This window comes from Pipistrellus kuhlii, unplaced genomic scaffold (genome assembly GCF_014108245.1).
Source record: "Pipistrellus kuhlii isolate mPipKuh1 unplaced genomic scaffold, mPipKuh1.p scaffold_m20_p_17, whole genome shotgun sequence".
Lineage (NCBI taxonomy): Eukaryota > Metazoa > Chordata > Mammalia > Chiroptera > Vespertilionidae > Pipistrellus > Pipistrellus kuhlii.
The window spans coordinates 4390026-4407281 of record NW_023425482.1 but is presented as its reverse complement, the minus strand read 5'-3'; the positions used below and the strand labels follow the sequence as shown (position 1 = coordinate 4407281).

The window sequence follows — 17256 nt, the reverse complement described above, 5'->3', positions numbered from 1 at the left end:
GGGCTCGGTCCGTTGCAATGATCTTGCTTCTTCTATCTGAAGCCCTTCCTTTCACTGCCCAGCTTTAATAACGTACACTCAATATCACTGGGACTCGTGAAATCTTTCCTGCACAAAGTCAAGAATTTAGAGCCCACATAGCTGCCAACGCATCTTCATCCTTTCCCTCCCCCAACCTCCACACATTGGTTAGAGGGAAGAATGAATGAATGAGCGTCTTACTTTTCAGACACTCCAAACTCAGCCAGACTGTGGCTCCTAGGATCGGTCGCTGTGAACAGACAGGCCCCACACCCTCCCCTGGCACTCCCTTCTCAGGCCTTTTGTGGAGATGGCAGTAATTCTGAATGCTGCGAAGATCGATTCTAGTGGCTCAGCATCTGGGAAAGAGCTTTGTAAATTGGAAAGTGCCAAGTGAGGACACGTTCTGCTCGTCTCTGGGGCTAAGGGGCCATCTGGTTTGCACAACCAAGACTCCCAGGAACTTCCCTCTTGTCACTTGGCTCCGGGTTTTCCATTCAAGTCCAGATTTTCCTTGGCTCAGAAAGAGCCTTTTGATTTTGCAAATTTTCCTTTCTCAATAAGCATTTCTGGATCCTCAGGAGCGCAGGTTCCCTCAGCCTTGCAGCACCTGCGGTCCTCTCTTTGGGGGTAAAACGTGCTCGGGAGCCCCAGCACCGTGAGGCAGACAGTGCGGTGGCCGGGAGCCCTTGCAGGAGCCCATGTCTGCCTCGGTGGGTGCTCCTGGTCCTGTGCAGTGAGAGGCACGGGGGATGTGTTGGGGTCGGGTAGGGGCTCAGGGGTGACAGCAGAGGAAGGAGAGAAGACATGAGGAGGGGGAGGAGCATGGTAGGAGGAAGGAGGGTTTGGAAACATTCAATTCCCATTTGCCAGAAAACTCATCTCTAAGCCACAGGTAGCTGCTGAAGTAGTGGCCACATCCCAACTAGCACCCTGGCTTGGGCCAGGGACCCTCTTAAGGTGCTTCCAAAGCCAGCTGCTGTGCCATGAGCCAGCACTGGGCAGCTGGCAGCACTGGTGGTTTCGCCTCCCCTGGCCCTGTGGAGGGAGGAGCTGCCAGCAGGGAGCTGGGGCTGTGGCACAGCCATGCTGGGGGCTGCTTTGTCCCGCCAGGCCTTCCCCGGGGCAGCGTATCTTCTGTACTGGATCTACTGATTCAAATGCTAATCTGTTCTAGAAGCAGCCTCATGGAGATCACAGAAGTCAAGTTTGCCAGCCAGTTGGGCAGCCTTGAGCCCCGTCAGATAGACACATGCAATCAGCCTCCAGAGCAGAACGGTTTGGGTGCGCTCCCCATTCTGTCACAGAAGACATTTAAGAAGGTGATTACTAGAGGTTGAGATTTAATGTAAACCATCATTCTGCTGCCTCATCAAGCACCATCTAGGGGAAGTGGCATTTCTTTGTATGTGTGAGCATGAAAGACAGTGACCAGGAGCACAGTGTTGATTGGGCTCAGACAGCCAGTTTTGCCAACTTTGCGTCTACGCTGTCAGTGCAAAGGTCAACTTGTGGAAAAAGCCAGTGAGGCCATAGTGCCATTGCGCAGCTGGTTTTGACCTCACCGACCCCCGGGTTGGTAGACTGTGAGGAGCACTGGTGCAGAGGACCAAGTTCAAGCTCTCTGAGCGCCTCCCACATGCTGCACAGACCTTGAGAACCAGGCGTGGCCTTGCCAGGCAGTGCCATGCTTTGGGTTCCTTCCAGATTCCCATGACCGACTCCGAATCCTCCAGGGGCTTCCCACTTCTCACAAAGCAAATCCAGGCTCCTTAATTCCAGCACTCCCACCTGACCTCAATCAGCTTTCACAGTCTTCTCTCCCATTGCATATCGTCAAGCCCCAAGTTTCCACTGAGCGTGAACTGTCCACAGTGGGCACTACTGCCCTCTCCTCCCCTTTCCCCGTGTGCAAGTCCTGCTTATCCTTCAAGGGCCAATTCAAATGTTACTTTGTCCACAAAGCCTTCCTTGAACCCACCTGTCTGAATCTGATCAGATTTTCCTGATCCTTTCCTATCTTATGATATAGATATTTATATAGATGTTTTATAATAACCGGCAGGTGTGGGCTGTTCCAGCAGCTGGCAGAGGCCAGTGGATGGCAGGGTTGCTGGGCACTGGGCCAGGGACTTCCACAGGTGGTTTCTTGCAGCTCCCCATTTGCTAGATTCTAGATACCATGCTAACAGCTTTACATTAAATATCTTATTTAATTTTTATAACACCATCAGAAATAGGCATTCTTTCTTTATTTATTTATGTATTTATCCCTAAGGATGCGAGGTAATGGAGGTAACACAAATCTGGGGAAAATTATAATAACATTATAGAATAATATCATGTAAGGAAATTCTTTGCTCTAGGCCATGGCAATTCCATTTCAAACTGGCTGTCCATTTCTTTTTGTACAGACAAGGTCTTAGTTACAATTTCTGCACCTCTCCCAGGGGCAAGTAGTGCTAGTAGTGACACCCTTTCTTTCGTGTCAACACAGGCCAGAAACCTCTCTTTAATTTTACACACAAAGGGGCAGTGTTTTGATTTTGTGTCATACAAAAAGGGAAGCTGGATGGAGACCCGGTAGGCATTCTTTAGTTGAGAAAATGAGACTCAGTAAGATTAATTTGCTCCAAATCACACAACCATAACTTATAGAAATATTGTATTGGGTCTTTATTGCTATTTGCCAATTACCCCCAAAATTTAGTGGTTTAAAATAACAAATATTTATTATCTCACAGTTTCTTTGGGTGGAGAATTTGGGCACAACCTCAGTTAGATTGAGAGGTTGCAGCTGGAATGTCAGCAGGGGCTGCTGTCTCATCTGAAGGCTCAGCTGAATCAGGGAGGAGCCACTTCCAAGGTGGGCAGGAGGCCTTAGTACCTTCCAATGGGGACTCTCCACAGAGCTGCTTGAGTGTCCTCACAACATGGCAGCTGGTACCACCAAAGCATGTGGTCCCAGTGAGAGCCAGAAGGAAGCTTAATGCCTTTTATTACTTTACCCAGAAGCTATTCACCATTCCTGACTGTGTTGTTGACACAGTCAGTCTTACCCAGTTTCTATGAGACTGTGGCACAGATTACCAGGAGGCAGGGTCCACCATGGCCATCTTGGAGACTGGCAGCCACAGGCAGGGTCAGAATCCAGATGTTGCCTGACTCTAACACAGGGGTCTGTAACTTCTACCCCAGGCTGCAGCTGACTAGAAAATTCCAAGTGCTTCCTGAGCTGACTCAGCGCCATCAAACCCCTTCTCAGTTAGCAGTGTGAGAGTCTGCAGCGGGAAGGTAATGTGTTCACAGTTTGCAGAAGCTCTCTTTGTGAGGAAATTGCTGCCAGCCAGATTTGTGTTTTGCTTTAATCGAGTGAAAAGGTGTGACCCAGACGCCCCCAGCAGTTTGAGCTCATTAAACTGGAGGTGTAAATGAAATTGAGGGAAGGGGGGGATGATTCCTACCCGCTGCTGTACCAGTTTCCAGGATGTTCAAGTGCAAGGATTCCCTCTGGAAAAGGTTGTGAGTTGGGAGTGGATGGGGGTCCTTGGGGCAAGACTGAGCTGCACCAGAGCTCTGCCCAAGCTGTTGGGGCAAGCGGGAGCCATCCACCCCACCCAGAGGCAGAGACCACAGCTCCTCTTATCTGCCCCCGGAGAAACCATGCCCATTCCTCAGCATTCATTCACCAACGCTTGCTCTGGATTCTCTGTTTGAGGGGCTGGCCACAAGGGTGCTGAGAATGCCAGCAGCAGTTAATATTTATGAACAGCTCTAGGTGTCCTGGTCCTTGATCCTCACAGCAGGATTAAGCTAGGACCTGAGGTGGGCGCTGTCATTGCCCCCTTTTGATGGAGCAGTCAGCCATCAACAAGGCTCCCTCACATTTGTGGGGGGCTCCCAGCTGGAAGCATCTGCAGATGAGAGGCAGCGCCGTGCAGCAGTGCAAAAGTCCTCCCCATGCAAGACTCCCTCCCAAGGGCACCTCTCCTCAAGTGCAGCTCAGGTCGGGAACAGATGGGACTCTCTCCAGAGGGTGGAGGGGCAGTGAGGAGCTCAGCCCCGAGGGCTCATCACCTCCAGGATGACAAGGGCTGCCCACCTCTAAGCTGTGGAGGTGCAAGGTGGCTGTCAACACTTTTACATGCAGGGCAGCTCCCCACTACACTGAAGGGCCCTTGAGGCCATGCCGGCAACCTCACCACACGTGCAGCTGGCAGGGAGAATGTGTAGATTCAAGAGGCAGAGCTAGCAGCAATCTCGGAGTTTGTCTCTTGGGAAGATAACTGCTTCCATTTTTCACGTTTTCCTTTAGAACCTGTTCGTGTACACAGTGGGAAGTCCCAGCGCACACAGCTTTGTATTCTAATTTTCAAATTGCAGAACTTGGGAAATTATTTTATGCTATTTTTAGTAACCACAACTAGCTAGCAGCAATTCTAGTGTTTCTGTAGAGCTTCACTATTATCCTTTTAATGGCTATGCTATCTTTCATTATTTTGCTCTCTCCTGATTTACTAAGCCTGCAGTAGGACACGTAGGTGGCTGTAATAGAGAACACTGCCTTGAACACCTTTGAGGACACAGCTCGTGGAAATGATTTGTTCTTTGTGGAAGGGGTTGCTCTGGTGTGTGTGGGGGGAGAGTGTGGTTTTAAGCACAGGGGCATGTGTGTCTCTTCGTTTGGCCTCATAGCCATAGGAAGGTGAGAGGCATATAGCAGGGAGGCAGGACATGGAGTTCTGGGTTCCAGCCCCAGTTCTGCCACTTTGTAGGAGTGTGAGCGTAGGCATATGGCATAACTTATCTGAGCCTCGGTTCCCTCATTTTACAGCGAATACAACGTAGTCCTTTCCCAGGGAGTGCCATGGCTCATGGCCACACTGCCCTCAGGCCCCTGCTCCTAGGGCTGCCCCTCCTCAGAGGAGCCCCGGGACCTCTGTGCCTGAAAGCCTTCCCCATCACTTTGCCTGGCTCCATTTTCCTTCATGGCACTTATCGTCTCTCTTAGTCAGCTAGGTGGCCAAAACAAAATGCCACGGATGGGACGGTGGGGGGTAGGGAGGTAAGGGGAGGGGATGGGCTTAGGCAACAGACAATTATTTCTCACAGTTTTGGAGACTGAATGTCTGGGGTGGAGGTGGCAGTAAGTCTGGTGTATGATGAGAGCCCACTTCCTGGCATGTAGTTGTCCCTCCAAGTGTGTCCTCACACGCTGGAGAGCAGAGAGGAATCAAGCTCTTGGGACTCTTATAAAGCCAGTAATCCCACCCTCATGACCGCATCTATTCCTAATCGCCTCCCAGAGAACTCACCAGCACCATCACATTAAAGCACATGCGTCAAACACAAGGCCCTCGGGCCAAATCCGTCCCGCCAGGCCTTGCAATGTGGCCCGCACCGCGCTGTCATCACTGCACTCTGCTGCGTTTCCATCACAATGACAGTTTATGACTGTTCAGTAAACCATTCGGCCCGCGATTTAGGCTGGATTTTAGATTTTGGCCCCTTCTCTGATTGAGTTCGACACCCCTACATTAAAGGGTTGAGTTTCAATGCGTGAATGTTGGGGGGACAGAAACATTCAGTCCATAACCTCATCACATGGCATATTACTTGTTTGTCTATTCACTTTTCTTTTCCCCTCCAGTAGCATGTGAGCTACAGGAGGGCAAAGGCTCTGCCTAAATGCCTGTGGCTGGCATATGCCTGGGCACATTGCACCTGTGCAGACAGCTGCCTGTCTCACAAACTCTGGGAGGCCAAGGGGAGGCCGTGGGAGCATGGGAGTCCTGTGGACTCTGTGGAGGTTGGAGGCAAGATGATAGGGTTTGCATGTAGATGGTAATCTGATTCCTCTTCCCATTGTGTGTCTGGTGGACAGCAAATCCTTGGGATTCTCTGAAAGTGTTTAGGGAATCAGAGACAAGAATGCAGCCAAGGTGACAGTACTGGGCAGGGGCTGCCCGACAGCTGGGAGGAGCCACACTTACGTGGATACCTCTGAAGCACCTCCTCATCCCCTCCCCCTTAAATGTATTTCATGCTCTAGTTTAACTTTTACTTTATACACACAGCTATACATCCATCCACACAGTGTAAGGAACCACCCTCCCCTTCTGGATCACCAGAGGCATCAACTTTCAATGGATTCTTTTACTATTTATCACCACGTGCCTAAATAGCCACCTCAGTCTCCCTTTAGATCTCTGTTTGCTCCTGTGATGGACAATCCGGGTTCACTCTCTCCCACCACGCCCCTGTCCTCCACCTCACACCCTCCCTGTGCCCCATCCTTCCCTCCCAGAGTCCACTATAAACTCGGTTAGATCAATATCCATGTTTGCATGCTCATGTTTACATTATAAATGTTGGCATTACTGTCATCCTGTAAACGTTATTGGGAATGGAGTCTCCTAAAACTTTGCCTTTGTTGCACATCTTCTGTTTTCCCAGTATTTCATCATCGCCTCATTTTTTTCTTGATCAGTTTTCTATGTAGTTCTGTCTTCTGTGCCCAACCTCTTCCTTAATTGTTTAAATTCCTCTCCATGGAGCAAATTAACCCAATATCTCATTAGTGTTGCCTTCCTGAGGCTGACTATTCCCATCTGTCAGGTGGGGGTCCATCAGGAGTTGTAGGAGACCAGGCCAATGAGGAAGCTAAAATTTGACTCAGGTTTTAACGGGGCCACTCCAGCTGCCGTGCTAGGTACAGACTGGGGAGGGGGCAATTAGGGAGACCAGGAGGAAGCTGTGTTAGCAATCTGTGTGTGAGACAGGGGTTTTGTAGGGTCCCCTGGTGAGGTTGCAGTGGAGATGATGGGAAGTGACTGATTCTGAAAGATTTTGAAGGAAAGGCCAACAATACTGGATGTGAGGCGAGAAGGAAGGAGAGGAAGCAGTAAGACTGAGCACCGGGAATGAAGAACGAATGGGAAGGCTTAGGAAACTGTCTCAGTCCAGGTGGCCTGCTGTAACAGACACTGCAGACAGGGAGTCTCATAAACAATAGATATTTTTCCACATAGTTCTGGGCTGGAGGTTCAAGATCCAGGCGCTAGCAGATTCAGTGTCTGGTGAGAGCTGCTTCTTCCCAGACGGCCATCTTTTCTCTGTGTCCGCCTCACATGGCAGAGGGATCAAGGGGGCTCTCTGGGGGCTCTTTTATAAGGACACTCATCCCATTCATGGCAGCTCTGCCCTCATGACTTAAGCTCCTCCTAATACCATCACATTGGGGGTTAGATTTTAACATATGAATTTAAGGAGACACAAATATTCAGACCATCTATAAATATAAAAGCCAAAGCGAATGAACTCCCAAATGACTGGTCAGCTTGTCGCTATGACATGCACTGACCACCAGGGGGAAGATGCTCAATGCAGGAGCTGCCCCAGGTGGTCAGTACTCCCACAGCAGGGTGCCAGACACCAGGGTCATGACTGGCAAGCACAGCTGTGGCAGTGCTACCAAGCTGCAGTGTTAGCAGGCCCTGGGGCCCTGCTCAGGCTCCTCCCTGGCTACCTGCTACTTCATGCACTGCTATATCCCCCAAGGGACCCCAGATTTTGAGAGAGTGCAAGCCAGGCTAAGGGACCTCACTGATGCATGATTCCATGCACAGGGCCTCTAGTGAGACCATAATAGGGAAGATACTGAGTTCAGGTGGAGCCACATCAGGTGTTGGACTCTTTTGGACGTCCAAGTGAGATGTTGGGTGTATGGTTTAGGATCTTCAATAACCCCATGTTCTGAAATATCCCAATGCTATTTGCTCAGTTGCTATGGGCTCCCTTTTCCTCACTGCACAAGGCACTCTGCAGCCCTCATGCCCCTTGGTTCTGCTAATGCTCTTAAATTTGTTTAATGATTTCCTCCCCTCTGTCTTCTCTGCTTTCCCTTCCTAAAACTACTATATATTTCATTTGGGATCTCCTGGACAGACCCATTTGCTTTTCTTTCCTATCCTGTTTCCCATCTCAGTCCTTTGGTTCTGTTTCTAGATGTTTCATCCCTTCTTTACTTGGGCTATTGCATTCTTAATCTTCAAGAGCTGGAATGTTCTTTCTTAGAGCATCTTGTTGATTTATAACAGAGAATCACACTCGTTTCTTCTGAATGACATCTAGCGGTGTGGCAGCCAAGGCCCCACAAGTTCAAGTTTGGGCCCATGTTCAATGCCACAAGACTCTCTGTGATCCAGCTTTTTCTCTCCCAACAAAACCATCCTCAGGCTCCTGAAGAATCTCGGGGGCTCTCCAAGGACAGGTCAGCTGCCTCTGCCACAACCACCCGGGAAGAAGAGGACACAGAGAAAATATATATGTGCTACAACTGTGTGTACTTGGTTCTACAGGTAATTTGTTTATTGTTTTTACAACAAAGTCGTGAAAGTGTTATTTTTATTTTAGAGAAGAAAAAGAAACACATTTCAGCAAACTGAATGGACTTTTGTGTCTGGCTGTAAACGTTTTCTTTTGCTGTACCTGACGTTAAAATATCAGGATCCAGGTTCCAAGTCCTTTTCAAACCAGCAGGCTCTCCAATCCTAGGGAGGGCTGGGGGCCAAGATGCGTTTTAGATCGACCCGCTGTAAATTCTAATTTTGAGACCCTGTGGTCTAGAGCTGTGCTCTGCAGTTGGGATAGTAAATTAAGTGAGATGCCTCGCTCAGAGCGAACAGGGGACGAGGACAGGGGCGGGGTGGGGCAGGGCAGGGGGAGGGCGGGGGGGAACGTTCGTGGTCGGAACCCGCCGCCGCGGAGTCGCGCCGCACCGGGGATGCACTTGGGCACCGGACGTGGGGTGCGCGAGCAGTTGCGGTTCCGGTTCCGACCCGGCGGGAGGAGGAGGAGCGGGAAACCGCGCAGGCAGAGGTAGAGCCCCTGCCCCGCCGCCCGGCCCGGCGTCTCCTCGCGTCCCCCAGACCCGCAGGCCTCCGCCGGCCCGGCGGCTCAGGCTGCTGGCTCCGCGCCCAGCCCCTCCCCTTCCTCCTGCGGCCCGGCTGGCTGCCCTCTGCCTGACCGCGGGTGCCTGTCACGTGGACGGACTCTGCCCTTGGCGGGGTGCTGGCGGGCAGGGTCCCTCCCGGAGCAGGGGTCCCCGGAAGGATGTTGGAATGAGTGGAGTCCACGTGCAGCCATTGTTAGAGGAAAACTTGATCTGTTGTGTCTAAAATTCACTTCTGTTCTCATGGGGCCAGCAGGAATCATCCTAGAACTACCTTGAGTACGTAGGTGTATTTCTAAACAAACTGCAATATGTAAGTGCCAGGTATTTTGAAGGCCTTGTGAGCAGGCAACTTTCCGAAAAGAGGGGAGACTTTTAAAAGGAGGTGATATTGAGCCGAGCTTTGAAGGATGAATAGGAGTTTGCCCAAAAGGGAAATGATGAAAACGTAAGATGTGGGAATCACCTGTTTGGGAAGTTGTTGATTCCCTCAAGAGGGGAGATGTTTGTGGTTGGGGGTTAGGCATAGACTGGTCATGGGGGGTCAAAGTTGGGCCTAGGAGCACAGGATTCTCAGTGGGTTTCAGGGGGCAGTCTAGTGATCTTTCCATAGTCTCTGCTGTGGTGGTTGTAAAATGAGGCTATGTTGCTCTCACCCCATATCCCAGAACCCGTCTTCAGGACAGACTGAATTGGTGGATTGAACTGTGGGCCTGGGATAGCAGGCTTCCTGCTCCAGGTGGCATTTTAAAAATAGTATTTTGCTTGCTAATATGGATGGGGGTTTAAGTGTGTGTTTTTCCCTTTTGGTTTTTATTTTTTTATTTTTATTTGAATGCAGTACTCATGAATGCAGTGTGAATGTCTGTTACTTTAAAAATGCAACATAGAAAACAGCCTCCCCCAAACCGCAGGCTTTGTGTTGAAGCAAATATCCTCCACCACAGGGAGAGTGAAGTTCACTTCTACCACCCCACACCTTCCCCAGGCCGCAGACAACAGGAAGTGCTGGGCTCTGCTTTAAACTCAGGGTCAGAGGGGTGAGGGGTTGGGTGATGTTAATCAGTCAGGTGCCATTTCATTCATTTTGAAACTAGCCACCTTCATTTGAATGCAAGTATCATTCTTATCAGGTAATTTTTGTCATGCAGCTCCATGGTGAGGGTGGTGCAGCCACTTGCTCACCTCTTGGTGTGTGCCAGGTCATTCCCACAGAACTCTGTGAGCAGATCTTATTATTAGTCTGTCTATAGATGGAGCATTGAAGGCTTAGACAGGTGAAAAAAGCTAGGAAGAAAGGAGGATGTTCCCGTCTGTGTCTGAGTTGATTGAAATCTGCCCTCTTCCCCAAAAGATGTGAACTTCCTGGTGTTGAGTGAGGGTTCTGAGAAGTCAGTGGTCTGACTTGAGAAACTGGATGGTTAGAACACCCACTGGTCTCTGCTGGGTCTCTGGATGGGCTTCTGCCTCCCAGAGGAATCTAAGAACAACACGCCCTCTGGGAGAAGGCCGTCCTGGCTCACCAGAATGCAGGTTTCTGTGCTTTCCCATTAGTGCACAGCTGGCTAAGGTTGGTTAGGGTACTAAGAGCAGTTTTATGAAGCTTGTTCATTGAAACAGAGAAAACTCTTGGTCAACTTGCATCTACTTGGTGGCAGCTGTGCCTCTAGGGGTGGAGAGCCTCATGACTAAAGGCTTGTGGTTGTAAGGTGGAGCTCTCTTCCTGGGGTCCAGAAAGGTCTGGACCTGGAGTGTTGAAGACACAGTCATCTTTCCTGAAACTATTTATTTATTTATTTATTTATTTATTTATTTATTTATTTTTGCTTGTTCAGAGCAGTCCCCGATCCCATGACTTTGAAGAGCTTAGCTCTGTATTGAAAGAATTATGACGGAGTGTTTCAGAGTCCCATGCCTGCGGGACATAAAAGCTATTTTTAAAGGGTGGTGACCCCGTGCTCCTAGTGTTTGGTGACAGAATAAATTAGTGCAACCTCTCTGGAGGCCACTCTGGCAATATTTACCCAAATTAAAATTGAATTTTCTTGTGAGGCTCGTGGGGAGCACCAGGCAGGGTCACTTGTCAGCATCTGCTCCACAAACACCCAGATACGACCACAATTACAATTGGCCACCTAAGTCTCCGCTGCATGTTTGCTTGCTGGCTCCTTCATCCTGAGCTCTAGCTCTGTTGCTCCTAGGAGGGCCTGCCTGCAGGAGCACTCTGCTTAGAGACCAGGACTGTGTCTGCCTGGCTCATACAGGCAGACACAGTCCTGGTCCCCATGCAGAACCCAACTAGGTATTGCCACCTCCCACTCAAAAGATTTGAAGGCAGGCAATGCAGGGTGGGAGGCATCCAGGTCTCTTGCTGCACAGATGCAAGTGCTCAGCATTAGCAAACCATATATTTGAACTGCTTTTGTCAAAACTTATGTTTTAATTGTCTGCATAGACCTTTTATGAACCAGTAGCTTTAATTGAGAGAAGAATGCTGTTGCCCAGGCCAGATGGCTCTGTTGGTTCTAGCGTCCTATACATCAGGAAGGTTGCAGGTTTGATGCCTGGTCAGGGCACATACCTAGGTTGTGGGTTCCATTCCAGGTCAGGGTGTGTTTTGGAGGCAACTGATCAATATTTCTCTTTCCTCTTTCTCTAAAGTCAATAAAAAACATATCCTGGGTGAGGATTAAAAAGAAAAAATAAGAATGCTGTTATCACTTTTATTTACCTCTATCATTTTGAGAAGTCAAAGAGCTGTATAAAGAGCTATATAGACAGTTACAAACACCCTATAGGTCCACCATCCAGAGCACATTTTTTATTTCTTTTTTGTATAAAAGAAAAATATAATGCTGAAGTTGAAGCATCTCCATTAAAAAAATAGTAAATGACATTTAGTAGACTTTTAAAGTCTGATTACAAAAGTCATGCATGCTAATTGTAGAAAGGCTGGAGACAGTTGAGAAGCACGAAGAAGAAAACAAAGGTCACCTGTAGCCCTGCAACCTTGTGACCACCTGGGTGTTTACTTTGAATCTTCTTTTTAACTCTGACCCTTGGCAGGATTGGGGGAGCCTCTCCCAGATAGCTTGTCCCACCCACAGTGGAGCTGTGGCCCCAACTCCCCACGTGTATATGCCCTGATTTCCTCAGCCCTCTTCTGGGCCGCTTGGTTCAGTTTCAGTTTTTCAGTATTATATATAACACCGCAGTGAACATCCCATATGTGCATCTTCAGGTTCATCTCTGCTTATTTTCCTAGGATGCTTTTTAAGTATGACCATGGAATAAAGAACCCATGTTTTCTATTTTCATATCTCATTTTTAAGTGATTGGGAAGTGCCCTTTGGGATGGATGAGTCAATGCCAAGGGCATCACCTACACTGGGACAGCCCTGAAGGTGAGACATGGTTGAGTTAATAATATGTGATGTCCTCTCTCCCCATCACTGAAAACTCACCACTTAGGGCACGTGGCATCAGCCAAGTCGGGTTTGGGACACGTTTATCTCACATGTTTATGTCACACTTCTTGTCTCTGGTCAAGCCTAGCTGTTTTCTTACAATATGTGAGGTTTCTTTATAGTAACGGAAATCCAGGGTATAGAATTAGATGAGAACCCGCCTCTGAGCCTTGTGTGGAGGGCAGAGAACAGAGAAGTCCTAGGGCACTCTCTGGTTTTTTCTTTCTATTTTTGTTTGTTAATCCTCACCCAAGGATATTCTTTCAATTGATTTTTAGAGAGAGTGGAAGGGAGAGGGAGAGACAGAAAAAGAAAAACATGGATGTGAGAGAGACACATCAACTGGTTACACGAGCCCTAACTGGGGCTGAGGATGGAGCCTGCAACCCAGGTATGTGCCCTTGACCAGAATTGAACCTGTGACCCTTCACTCCCCAAGCCGATGCTCTGAGCACTGAGCCAAATTGGCTAGGGCCACTCTGGTTTTTAATAATTGGCCTCTTTCCTCTGGAAACAGTATGGGCAAGTGTATTTGGAACTGAATGTTGTTAAAGGTCCCGAAGCCTTAAGGAATATTTGCACAGAACCTGGGAGCAGTCAGCCAGAGCTGCGAGGCCACCTCATGAAGCCCCTCTGGGCAGTGAGGGGTGTCTCTGAGGTGCAAGGTTTCCTCCCCCCTGGTCCGGCTGGGAGACTATCTTACCAGGAGCCCCTGGCTGCTGGAGAAGCCAGCCAAGGAGGCTGATAGGTACAGCCATTTCACATGTTTATCACACTATGTTTACCATACTAAGAGTGTCAGCATAGCTCGGCTCAGCCATTCTTATTGTTGAAGAGTTTGTTTTGTTATAAAGTACTAGAGGCCCGATGCACAAAACTTGGGCAAGAGTAGGCCTTCCTTCCCCTGACTGCCAGCACTGGCTTCCCTCTGGCACCAGGGACCCAGGCTTCCCTTTGGCCACCTGCAGGCACCCAGAACCTGGGCTTCCCTATGGCCCCCAACTTCATCCAGATCTGTAAGGAGATCTGATCTAATTAGCATATTTCTCTTTTATTATTATAGATTGTGAGAATCTGTTTTGAATTAAGAACAGAGAACAAATTGTTTTGTGCATACATATAACAATGGCACATTCCTTTTCCCTGGGTAACAAGTTAAGGACAGAGAGAAAAGTGTGGCTTTGTGAGGAAGAACGTGCTGAGCACGGACGAAACAGATCCCTCCAACAGCTCTATGTGGGCAGGGTGTGGAAGACCATAGAGAGAACTCTGAGCGGGGCAGTGCCAGCCTTGAGACAGCCTGGGCACCTCCTGCTAGGCAGGGCCACCTGCTGGGTGATTCCTGACCTTCCTAGATTTTCAGGGCCTGTCTGAAGGGGTGTGTGTGTGTGTGAAATTTACAGCTTTTATTTTATAATGTTACTGGATGGCCCATGGGAAGGCATCGTGTCAGCCCCTGGCATTCAGAAGCACCCTCGGGGTTTCCTGTGCCTGCCCCACCCTTCAGGAAAAACTCAGCTAGGCCCCCCCTCAACCCCCTATCCTGGGTGCTGCTCTGATCCAGAGCCACCGTTGAAGCTGGGAGGGGAGCAGAGGCCAGACAGTGCGTGGAGAGGGTGGAACAGAGACCCTTCTTAGCTCCAGAGGCTATAATGGGAGGAGTGACTCCTGAAGGAGCTGTGAAATTGGGGCTTTCAAACCAGGGCAAATGGATATTAACCTTAATAGGCTGCACTGGCACTGGGAAGGACGCATTTTCAATTAAACTGTAGTGAGGAGTGTAGGGCAGCGGGTGGGCTCCTGACCTCTTGAACTGAGCTAAACTTCGGTTATAAACTGCCATCAGGGCACAAGCAATCGGAAAGCTCACTCACGGGACTGCCGCTATTGGGAAGTGTCCTACAGCGGAACGTGAGCCGGGTCAGACGGGATCTTGAAGATCTGCTCTTTGAACTGACTAGGCCCCTTCCCAGGTCTCTTCTCTCCGACTCCAAAGAATTCTAGTTGAAAGTCAGCTGATCACAGCCCCTTCCAGCGACTTCTCACTTCTTGCTGACCATTTTGGTCATTTTTTAGTAGTTATGTTTTAGGAGAGAGAGGGAAGAATTACGTTTCAGCTAAAAAACAAAATAAAACGAAAATAGACTTCAGACACGTGAACTTTAAGACCTTGCTCATCACCAAGTTCCTGTATGTTCACCGTTTTGAGAGGAGAATCAAGCCCTGAGTCTGTGTGGGGATGCTTGGAGTCCTCTGACGTCTGACCTCACCTGCTGATGGAGAGGATATTTGCTTAGTGGCCCTCGGTACTTAATCCTCTTAGCTCGTCTTTTTTTCCAGGCTCAGATTTTTAAAAACCATTATTCAGAATTTACCTTAAGTAGGCAGGAGTTCAGAATGAGCCACCCCAAGATGTGCCTCATTGGTACATGGAATATTTTGAGCTAAAGGCAACTCAGACCCTGTGGGCTCAAGAAAAACTGCCCCCTCCCCCTTATCTATCTAAAGGACTTTAATTTCCTAATTGCCCAGGAAGGATTTTCAGGGATAGCGTTTCTTGACCTGCCTATGTGATAGGGCAAACTTCTAATTACTGCCCCTCTGCTCTCCCTACCCTCCTGCAGTGACCTTCCTCTCCTCTGAAGCCCGCAGCTGCCTTACCTCATCCCTAGCTCAGAACGCCCTGTATACCCCACTGGCCCTTTCTATCTTTGATCCTCTTCTATTGGAGGGGCCTCTGATTTGCTCATGTCTGTGGGGCTCCCATGCACATGAAGTTAAATTTGGTTTTCCCCTTTCAATCTCTCTTGTTGAATGGATTATCATTTTAGCAAAAAGAGCCAGAGGAGGGAAAGGGGAATTTTTTCCTCTTCTCCACGAGTGCATTGGATTCTATGTGCTTCTCCTCAGTTATGCCTAGTTTAGTTCATTGTTTAAAAATCTTGTGTATTTTTGAAACCCTTAAACTAATGAGATTAAATGTTGGCTATTTAAGTTTCAAAGGCAGTGTATTGTGAGAGTCAGTGTTTCCTTCTTAGAACATTACCTTAGGATGGAAAGTTAGGCCCACGTGGCCTGGTTGGGTCTTTTAAATCTGTGGGTGAGTTAGGACGGGGTCAGGCACAGTAACATGTGGTGCTCTCTCTTCCTCTTCCAGCCCCGCCCCACGGAAGCCAAGGTGTTGTTTGTCGATGCAGCAGTGCCACCCCGCGTGGTGATGACCTTCCAGCGCCTGGTATGTGCACTGGCCTCCCGCCAGCTGGCTCCCATAAGACGTGGAGGAAGCCGCCCTCTGCACGTGGCCCTTGCAGCTCGCGCTGACAAGAGCGCCCCCGTGTTCACCCGCGCCCTGGCCTTTGGAGACAGAGTTGCCCTCGTTGACCAGCATGGCCTCCACACGTACAAGGACCTTTACTGCCGCAGCCTCCGCCTGTCCCAGGAGATCTGCCGGCTCCTTGAGTGTGCCAGCCAGGACCTGCGGGAGGAGAGGATCTCTTTTATGTGCTCCAATGACGTCTCCTACGTGGTTGCACAGTGGGCCTCGTGGATGAGCGGCAGCATCGCCGTCCCTCTCTTCAGGAAGCACCCCCAGGCCGACCTGGAGTACTTCATCCAGGACTCCCGGAGCTCTGTGGTCCTGGCTGGCCAGGAGTACGTGGAGCTCCTGAGTCCAGTGGCCAGGAAGCTAGGGGTCCCGCTCCTGCCTCTCCCACCTACAGTCTACAGTGGGGCAGCTGAGGAGCACGGGGTGGGGGAGTTGCCGGAACGAGAATGGAGAGACCGGGGTGCCATGATCATCTATACCAGCGGGACCACGGGGAGGCCCAAGGGGGTCCTGAGCACCCATCACAACATCAGGGCTGTGGTGAGTGCTTGTGTGGGTCGCCACTATTGGGAGGGATCAGGCAATTGTAGACACAGTTATGACATGGCCGGTGGGGATGGTGTGGTGTTCATGTACTTTTCTGTAGGGCATTTCATAGCTGACACCATCTTACCACCATTCCTTGTGTGTTATTTTTGTGTTCTGTAGCCTTAGTTATCATCTTTGCAAAACTCCCCAGCCATGTTATTTATCTGTAATTTATACCTTTCTTCCTTTCAAAAAACTCTTCAATGCGCAATAAAGGCAGTTGCACAGTAGGAGAAATAAAACAGAAGCTCAAACCACAAGAGGAAGGAGGTCAATGCCATTGAGTCTAGGCTAACTCAGTCCCCTAAGTCAGTGGTAAACTGAATCCAGGCTGGCTGCAAGGGAGCACGATTGATATATCACCTAGAGTCTAGGGGTGTCGAACTCAATCAGAGAAGGGGCCAAAATCTAAAATCCAGCCTAAATCGCGGGCCGAATGGTTTACTGAACAGTCATAAACTGTCATTGTGATGGAACGCAGTGGAGTGCAGTGATGACAGCGCGGTGCGGGCCACATTGCAAGGCCTGGCGGGACGGATTTGGCCCGCGGGCCTTGTGTTTGACATGTGTGACCTAGACCTCCTAAAAAGATGTCCTCCTCACCTGGAGAGCCGCCTCTTGACTTGTATTTCTAAGGTGAGTGATTATCTCACATGTGTTTGCCCATAGTGGTCCTGAGATAAGCAGGACAGTGTGCTCAGTGGTGATCAGGTGATTCAAATGGACGAGCCTCACACCGCTTCTCAGTAAAAGCTGAGGATATGCCTGGAACACCCAGCTCTGGGTTCCTTCACGGCCGAGCTGAGGATGGTGCTGGAAGTGCCAGGGAGCTCAGACAGCTGTCAGAGGTTGGGCAGCTGGATACAACACTGGCTTCTGGTGAGGCCCCAAGTCCCAGGGCC

The 17256-nt window shown here is 49.6% G+C and overlaps 1 protein-coding gene across 1 annotated transcript in view; it reads left to right on the top strand.

Annotated features, from left to right (window-relative positions):
• Positions 1-8809: 8809 nt before the first annotated feature.
• ACSF3 (acyl-CoA synthetase family member 3) overlaps positions 8810-17256 on the top strand; it is a 64877-nt gene continuing 56430 nt past the window's right edge. Inside the window, exons 1-2 of the mRNA XM_036440892.2 lie at positions 8810-8901; positions 15599-16306. Coding sequence (XP_036296785.1) covers positions 15659-16306 — 648 coding nt within the window. The 5' untranslated portion in view covers positions 8810-8901; positions 15599-15658. The remainder of the gene's footprint in view (positions 8902-15598; positions 16307-17256) is intronic.